This window comes from Eimeria tenella, genomic scaffold (genome assembly GCF_000499545.2).
Source record: "Eimeria tenella Houghton genomic scaffold, Eth_scaff375, whole genome shotgun sequence".
In the NCBI taxonomy this organism is placed as follows: domain Eukaryota; phylum Apicomplexa; class Conoidasida; order Eucoccidiorida; family Eimeriidae; genus Eimeria; species Eimeria tenella.
The window spans coordinates 1-8,611 of record NW_013543296.1 but is presented as its reverse complement, the minus strand read 5'-3'; the positions used below and the strand labels follow the sequence as shown (position 1 = coordinate 8,611).

The following is an 8,611-nucleotide window of genomic DNA, read 5'->3' as shown; positions in this document are numbered from 1 at the left end:
ACTTTGGGTCCTTTTTCGATGCTCAAAAGTGCTGCTGTGTAGTGTCCAGGGTTTAGGGTTTAGGGTTTAGGGTTTAGGGTTTAGGGTTTGCGGGCAGGCGAGCAAGGCCATAGCGGACATTGTGCGAACCACTTTGGGTCCTTCTTCGATGCTCAAAATGCTGCTGTGTAGTGTCCAGGGTTTAGGGTTTACGGTTTAGGGTTTAAGGTTTATGGTTTAGGGTTTAGGGTTTGCGGGCAGGCGAGCAAGGCCATAGCGGACATTGTGCGAACCACTTTGGGTCCTTTTTCGATGCTCAAAGTGCTGCTGTGTAGTGTCCAGGGTTTAGGGTTTAGGGTTTAGGGTTTAGGGTTTAGGGTTTGCGGGCAGGCGAGCAAGGCCATAGCGGACATTGTGCGAACCACTTTGGGTCCTTCTTCGATGCTCAAAATGCTGCTGTGTAGTGTCCAGGGTTTAGGGTTTAGGGTTTAGGGTTTAGGGTTTAGAGTTTAGGGTTTAGGGTTTGCGGGCAGGCGAGCAAGGCCATAGCGGACATTGTGCGAACCACTTTGGGTCCTTCTTCGATGCTCAAAGTGCTGCTGTGTAGTGTCCAGGGTTTAGGGTTTAGGGTTTAGGGTTTAGGGTTTAGGGTTTAGGGTTTAGGGTTTGCGGGCAGGCGAGCAAGGCCATAGCGGACATTGTGCGAACCACTTTGGGTCCTTTTTCGATGCTCAAAGTGCTGCTGTGTAGTGTCCAGGGTTTAGGGTTTAGGGTTTAGGGTTTAGGGTTTAGGGTTTAGGGTTTAGGGTTTGCGGGCAGGCGAGCAAGGCCATAGCGGACATTGTGCGAACCACTTTGGGTCCTTCTTCGATGCTCAAAATGCTGCTGTGTAGTGTCCAGGGTTTAGGGTTTAGGGTTTAGGGTTTAGGGTTTAGGGTTTAGGGTTTGCGGGCAGGCGAGCAAGGCCATAGCGGACATTGTGCGAACCACTTTGGGTCCTTTTTCGATGCTGAAAGTGCTGCTGTGTAGTGTCCAGGGTTTAGGGTTTAGGGTTTAGGGTTTAGGGTTTAGGGTTTGCGGGCAGGCGAGCAAGGCCATAGCGGACATTGTGCGAACCACTTTGGGTCCTTCTTCGATGCTCAAAATGCTGCTGTGTAGTGTCCAGGGTTTAGGGTTTAGGGTTTAGGGTTTAGGGTTTAGGGTTTAGGGTTTAGGGTTTGCGGGCAGGCGAGCAAGGCCATAGCGGACATTGTGCGAACCACTTTGGGTCCTTTTTCGATGCTGAAAGTGCTGCTGTGTAGTGTCCAGGGTTTAGGGTTTAGGGTTTAGGGTTTAGGGTTTAGGGTTTGCGGGCAGGCGAGCAAGGCCATAGCGGACATTGTGCGAACCACTTTGGGTCCTTCTTCGATGCTCAAAATGCTGCTGTGTAGTGTCCAGGGTTTAGGGTTTAGGGTTTAGGGTTTAGGGTTTATGGTTTAGGGTTTGCGGGCAGGCGAGCAAGGCTTTGCGGGCAGGCGAGCAAGGCCATAGCGGACATTGTGCGAACCACTTTGGGTCCTTCTTCGATGCTCAAAATGCTGCTGTGTAGTGTCCAGGGTTTAGGGTTTAGGGTTTAGGGTTTAGGGTTTAGGGTTTAGGGTTTGCGGGCAGGCGAGCAAGGCCATAGCGGACATTGTGCGAACCACTTTGGGTCCTTCTTCGATGCTCAAAATGCTGCTGGACCCTCTTGGCGGAATTGTCATAACAAATGACGGAAATGCAATTTTGAGAGAAGTGGGTTTATTTGGTTAATTTGATTCAATATAATTAATTTAATCAGTTCAATTTAATTGAATTTAATTTGATTTGATTTAAATTAATCTAATTGATTTTGTCTTTTATAAGCAACGTTTATTTAGTATTTATTTTTATTTTTTATTTTTTCAAGTTTTGTTTTTGTTATTTTTTTGCCTGTTTGGGGCTTTCTTGGTCACGTGTCTTTTTAAAACTTTCTTTTTGGGTTTTTGTTTATTTTGAAATTTTCTTTTTAAAGTTTTATTTCTTCCAAGTCTTTGTTTTTGTATTTTACTTTCTCAAAAACTTTCTTTTTGTCTTTTATTTTAGTGGACTTTCTATTTTTATTCGTTTGAAAACTTTCTCTTTTATTTCTTCTTTTGTTGCTCGCTCTTTTGGGGCCTCTCTCCTTTTTGTTTGTTATTTGCTCTGGTTTTAAATTATCGCCCTCGCTGCTGCTGCTGCTCTAGTGCTGCTGCTGCTGCGGCTGCGGCTGTCGCTGCTGCTGCTGCTAGTGCTGCTGCGGCTGTCGCTGCTGCCGCTGCTGCTGCTGCTGCTGCACCTCTGGAGCCGCTGCTGCATCGCTCCCCCTGCTGCAAGTGCAGCTGCCTCTCTCCCCCATCCTCCCACCCTCCCAGCTGCCGCTGCTGCTGCTGCTGCCGCTGCTGCTGCTGCTGCTGCTGCTGCTGGCAGGTGGACGTGGCGCACCCCGCGGCGAAGTCGATGATAGAGTTGTCGCGCTCCCAAGACGAAGAGACGGGGGACGGAAGCACTTCCGTGGTGGTGCTTGCGGGGGAGCTGCTGCAGTGCTCCGTGCTGCTGCTGGAGCAGCAGCAGCTGCACCCCGCAGTGATCGCCCAGGGCTTTCTGGGGGCCCTCGAAGACGCGCTGGGGCACCTGCGGGGCCTCGCGCGGTGTATAGACACCTCGCAAAACGCCACACTCGCGCCGCTCCTCGACTCCTGCCTCGCCACCAAGTTTGCCTCCCGGTGGAACGGCCTTTTGACCCAAATAGCTCTCCAGGCTGTCCGCAAAATCGCCAGAAAACTTCCTTCTGGAAAACTCGACATCGACATCAAGCAAGTCCCACTTCCGCCGCTTCCTGAGGCTCTTTTCTGCACTCTTCGAGCCCCAAAAGCCCCAACAAAAACGAGAAACAGGGGCCCTAGGGGCCCCTCAGGGGGCCCCTCAGGCGCCCTTTTAGGGGGCCTCTTAGGGGCCCCTCAGGGGGCCCCTCAGGGGTCCCCATAGGGGCCCTTCAGGGGGGCCCTCAGGGCGCCTTTCTTTGTGTGTTGAAGTTTATTTTGCCGTGCATGCGTTTAAATAAACCCAAGTGCAAATTTAGTTTCATTTAGTTCTATTAATATATATATTCAAACCATTTGTATTTAACTGCAACTAATTCGAATGTGAAGAACCCGCCTTTGAGTCTTTGCATGTCTTTTAATTCCTCTTTTATTTTTTTGCCTTTCATCTTTTTATCTTTTTATCTTTTCATCTTTTTGTTTTTTGGGATTTTAGGCGCTACGCAAAAGTGGAGAAAATCCCCGGAGGAGATATTGAAGAAAGTCAAATGTTGGAAGGAATAATGTTGAACAAAGATGTCACTCATCCCAAGATGAGGCGGCGCATAGAGAATCCAGTAGTGGGTTTTTTGTTTTTCTTTTATTTCATTTTCTTTTTTAAAGTCCCTTTTCGACTTTCCTTTTTTTCCTCTTTTGCCCCTTTTCTTCGTTTCTTTTTGATGCCGTTCGCGCATTTGCCAGCCTCCACTGCTTCTCAAACCGGCGCAGTCACAGCTAACTGCTGCAGCAGCAGCAGCAGCAGCAGCTTCTGCAGCGGCAGCAGCAGCAGCAGGTTCTGCAGCAGCAGCAGCAGCAGCAGCAGCAGGTTCTGCAGCAGCGGCAGCAGCAGCAGCAGGTTCTGCTGCAGCAGCAGCAGCAGCAGCAGGTTCTGCTGCTGCCGGTGCATGCACCTGCACTGGTTCGCGTGCCCGTCTGCACGCACCTGCGTGCAGCTGCATGCATGCAGGCGCGTGGCTGCATGCACGCGGGCGCGCGCATGCACGCGCATGCACGCGCATGCATGCGTTCGCGCTGCGTGCATGCACGCGCAGGTGCTGCTGCTGGACTGCCCGCTGGAGTACAAGAAGGGGGAGAGCCAGGCAAGCGTGGAGGTGACGCGCGAGTCGGAGTGGCGCGAGCTGCTGGAGCAAGAAGAGGCGGAAGTGGCTGCGATGTGTCGCTGCGTGGTGGAGAGCGGGGCCAACTTGGTCTTCACCGAAAAAGGGGTTTCGGACTTGGCGCAGCACTTCCTCGCCAAGGCCGGCGTCGCTGTTGTCCGCAGAGTCCGCAAGACTGACAACAACCGCATCAGCAGAGCCACCGGCGCCACTGTGGTTTCCAGGCCGGAGGAGATTCTCAAGTCCGACCTCGGCACGCGCTGCGGCCTCTTCGAAGTCCGAAAAATCGGTGGGCCGTGCATGCGGACGCGCATGCAGCCACGCATGCAGCCGCGCATGCAGACTCGCATGCGGGGGCGCATGCAGGGTGGGCCGCGGGCGTGCAGGGGTGCATGCGTGCGTGCATGGGGCGGCTTTTGGGCTGCAAAGCACCTGCAGCGGCTGCCGCTGGGCGTGTCTGCATGCGTGCATGCCTGCATGCATGCATGCGTTTGCGTGCTAGTTCCGCTTTGGGGCTTTCGCCGCTGCAGGAGATGAGTACTTCACCTTTTTGCTGGAGTGCAAGGAGGGCACTGCATGCACTATTGTTTTGAGGGGAGGCAGCAAGGACGTGCTCAACGAAGTGGAGCGGTAAGTGTACATACACCCCACTGCATGCATGCATGCATGCATGCATACTCTGGCTGCGAGATGCATGCATGCATGCATGCATGCTGTGGCTGCGAGTGTCTGGGTGCATCGGAACAAGGCAAATAGAACAACAATCCTTCTACCGTTTTGTCCAATTGGTCCTTTATTGGGGTCTCTTTGGCTTCAGATCTTCATTCTTTTTTCTCCTTCTGCAGCTTCCAGTGGGCCCTGCCGTGCATGCGTTTTGGGGCTTTTTTGCATGCGCTCAGCAACCTCCAAGACGCCCTTAGTGTCGCCCGCAATATTCTCCTCGATGGCAAACTTCTGCCAGGTGGAGGCGCCACAGAAATGGCCGTGGCTGCTAGGCTCCTCGATAAAGCCAAAAGTCCGTAACTCGCTGCATGCATGCATAGTTGCATGCATGCGCAGTTGCATGCATACTTGCATCCATGCATGCATTCTTGCATGCAGGTGTGCATGCGTGCATTTGCATGCATGCATTTGGGTCGGTAGATAGATGCAGAAATTAAGATAGAAAAGTACAAGCGAGAAAAAGCATGCATTTGCGTATGCGGCGCAAACAGGGGCTTGTACTGCGACTTTTTGCATGCATGCTGCATGCATGCATGCATGCAAGCATGCATGCAGCATTTGTTATTCGTTTTTGCTGAATTCTTTTTATTATTTTTGTTTCTTTTTACTATTTTCTGCGGACTTTTTTTATTGTTTCAGGCCTGGACTCCCTTCACCAATATTCTTACAGGGCAGTGGCCTCCGCCCTCGAAGTCATTCCAAGAACACTTGCCCAAAACTGCGGCGCAAACGTTGGTATGCAGACCCACAGCAAATGTATGCGTGCATGCACGCATGCATGCATGCATGCATGCATGCGTGCGTGTGCATGCATGCATGCAAGCGTGCATGCGTTTGCATGCACGCATGCGTAGAGAGGCGTTGAGGCTTTTTCAGTAAAAGACAAGACACCGAATGCAGAACTCTTCATCTGCGTGCACGAGACTGCATGCATGCGTGCACGCATGCATGCACGCAGTCCCCTGCATGCATGCGTGCATGCATGCATGCATCCATGCACGGAGGCTGGGTGTTGGGGCTTTGGGCGTTTGCAGTGAAGGTGATGACGGACTTGCGGGCGAGCCACAGCCGGCTGGACAGCCCCGAAGCTGCATGCATTGGAGTGGATGGAGAAACTGGCGAAGTTTGCGATATGAGCAAAAAGATGGTTTGGGACTGTTTGTCCGTCAAGGAACAAGTCTTCAAGTCCGCCATCGAAGCGGTGGGGCCCCACACTCGCCCACAGAAAAACGCGCATAAATGCATGCATGCATGCATGCGTGCATGCATGCATGCATGCATGCATGCTTGTGTCGAGTCAAAGGGAGGTCCAGTTTGTTTTCGTTTCAAGTCTTTTTTAAATCGAACCTTAGCCTGGAGTGCAACTTGCTGCTTCTGCTGCTGCTGCTGCTGCTGCTGCGTGCAGGCTGCGGTGCTGCTGCGCATCGACGATGTGCTCTCGGGGGTTAGAAAAGATGGGAAAGGAGGGGCCCCAGGAGAAGACGGGGCCCCAGAAGACATGGAGACCTTTGGGGATGCTCGTGACGGGTAAGCTGCGAAAGCAGCAGCAGCAGCTGCTGCAGCTGCTGCTGCTGCTGCTGCAGCAGCAGCGGAAGGAGCAGCAGCTGCTGCAGGAGCGGCAGGAAGAGCTGCAGCAGAAGCTGCAGCAGCTGCTGCAGCGGCAGGGAGGGCTTCAGCAGCTGCTGCAGCAGCAGCGGCAGCGGCCTAAGATGCTGCAGCAGCTGCAGCAGCAGCAGCAGCAGCAGCAAATGCTGCAGCAGCGCTGCAGGGCATTTGCCACTTGTCCTTTACCCTGTTCATGCGCCGATGGCAGAAAGTGAAAAGACATTCTTTCTGCCCCCGCAGCAAACAAAAACCGAAAATTAATCCATTTTGATTTTGCGCAGCCCCACTCCCACCTATTGCATGCATGCATGCATTCAGTAGAGTGCATGCATGCATGCAAGCGGCTGCTGCTGCATGCGTTCTTTTGAACTTTGGCGGAAAATTAAAAGGGTGCCGCTGCCTGGCGCTGGCGCTTGCATGCATGCATGCATGCAGACTTGCATATATGCATATATGCAGACTTGCATGCATGCATGCGTGCATGCATGTGGACTCGCATGCATGCACATATGCATGCATGCAGACTTGCATGCATGCATGCATGCATGCATGCATGCATGCCTGCACGCATGCAAGCACCTCTAGGCGTCTAAATAGGGGACTTTGCGTCTGTAGTTGGTAGTCCAAGTCTAAATGATTAGTGACTAAAAGCAAATAACTCGAGAAGCAAATAAATAAATAAATTACTGAATAAGTAAACGGATAAAGAAATGAATTAATAGCAGAAGTAGACAATAAGTGATAAAGACAAAAAAGCTGCAGCAGGCGCAGCCACGGGCCCCAGAAGAAAACAGCCCCATTGAGATGCATCTTCAGTTCTTCAGTTTGCTGCTACCTGCAGCGCCTACACACCTGCAGCAAAAGCTGCTGCTGCTGCTGTTGCTGCTGCTGCAGCTGCTGTTGCTGCTGGAGCTGGTGTTGTTGCTGCAGCTACTGCTGCTGCTGCGCCCGCTGGGCGCAGCCGGGAACCTGCACGTGTCGCTAGTCTACCTGTTCCCCACTGCCGTTGCTGCTGCTGCTGCTGCTGCTGCTGCTGCTGCTGCTGCTATGATGAAGAAGGCGCAGCAGCTAGCAGCAACGAAATGTCCTCTGCAGATATTTCGTTGAGGCAGCTGGAAGGCTTTAAATGCAACTTTTGAATTGCAAAGTTATAAAGGGCTCCACTCAAAACTGACAAGCCTTTCGACAGAGGGTGCACGAACACCCCACCACCACTGCTGCTGTTGCTGCTGCTGCTGCTGCTGCTGCTGCTGCTGGGACCTGCTGCTTCCTCTTCTTCCCGTCCCAGGAACGCAATGTGGGGGAGATACTGAGACGCAACAGTCAGCAAAGGCGGCGCAGCAGCTGCTGCTGCCGCTGCTGCTGCTGCTGCAGCTGCAAGCACCTAAACCCTACACCTTAAGCCCTAGACCCTGAACCCTAAACCTTAAACCCTAGGCCCAAACTCTAGACCCTAAACCCTAAACCCTAAACCCTAAACCCTAAACCCTAAACCCTAGGCCTTCTTGCTCACTAGGAAGCCAAAATAAACTCCATCATGTCCGTGTTTGTCTAGAAGGTCCCTGACGGGCATATTGAAGGGCAGCCTCTCCAGCAGCACTTCTTGAGGGTTTTGAATGGCTCTATCATTTTCATTTTCATTTTCTTTTTCTTCTTCTTCCATTTCTTCTGCAGCTTCTCCACTTTCTTTTTCTCCCGCATTGTCTCCTTTTCCTGCTGCTTCTTCTCCCCCTTTTGCCCCCTTTCGTCTCATCTCTTTTCCCCATCTTCTCTCTTTTTCTGTACCCTTTTGGGTCTTTGCTGCTGCTCGGGGGGCCCCCCTCCACTCCCCCAGGGGGCCCCCCGCCTTCCCCGGCCTCACTGCGGAGCTTTTGTCGTCTCTGGCAAATTCAGAAATGACATAAAGTCCCAAAGCCTGCTCCGTGAGGCCCACGGGGAGAGATATAGTTGCTGCTGCTGCTGCTGCTGCTGCTGCTGGCGGTGCTGCCGCTGTTGCTGCTGCTCGTGGCGGTGCTGCTGCTGCTGCTGCTGCTGTCGAGCCAACTGCGGGGGCTGGGAGGGCCTCCGCCGCTGCTGCGGCTTCGGCTGGGGGTGATTCTGGCGCTGCTGCTGCTGTTGCTGTAGCGGAGAGCTCTGCTGCTGCTGCTGCAGCTGCTGTTGCAGCTGGAGATTCTGCTGCTGCTGCTGTTGCTGTTGCAGCTGGAGGCTCTGCTGCTGCTGCTGCTGCTGTTGCAGCTGGAAGCTCTGCTGCTGCTGCTGCTGCTGTTGCAGCTGGCGGCTCTGCTGCTGCTGCTGCCGGCGCTGCTGTTTCATCTGCCGCTGCAGCGGGCGGTGCGGACTCAGCAGCAG

At 53.0% G+C, this 8,611-nt stretch overlaps 2 protein-coding genes across 2 annotated transcripts; one reads left to right on the top strand and one right to left on the bottom strand.

Moving 5' to 3' along the window:
• Positions 1-1,689: 1,689 nt before the first annotated feature.
• Positions 1,690-6,477, top strand: ETH_00014910 (TCP-1/cpn60 family chaperonin, putative; the record flags this gene model as incomplete). The annotated part of the gene is made up of 9 exons (XM_013376588.1): positions 1,690-1,752; positions 2,446-2,993; positions 3,274-3,397; positions 3,869-4,223; positions 4,465-4,564; positions 4,834-4,949; positions 5,297-5,392; positions 5,692-5,842; positions 6,063-6,477. The coding sequence occupies 9 exons, from the start codon at positions 1,690-1,692 to the stop codon at positions 6,475-6,477; spliced, it is 1,968 nt and encodes a 655-aa protein (XP_013232042.1).
• An 830-nt stretch (positions 6,478-7,307) lies between these two features.
• On the bottom strand, positions 7,308-8,575 carry ETH_00014905 (uncharacterized protein; the record flags this gene model as incomplete). The annotated part of the gene is made up of 3 exons (XM_013376587.1): positions 7,308-7,571; positions 7,776-8,142; positions 8,196-8,575. The coding sequence occupies 3 exons, from the start codon at positions 8,573-8,575 to the stop codon at positions 7,308-7,310; spliced, it is 1,011 nt and encodes a 336-aa protein (XP_013232041.1).
• Positions 8,576-8,611: the final 36 nt, after the last annotated feature.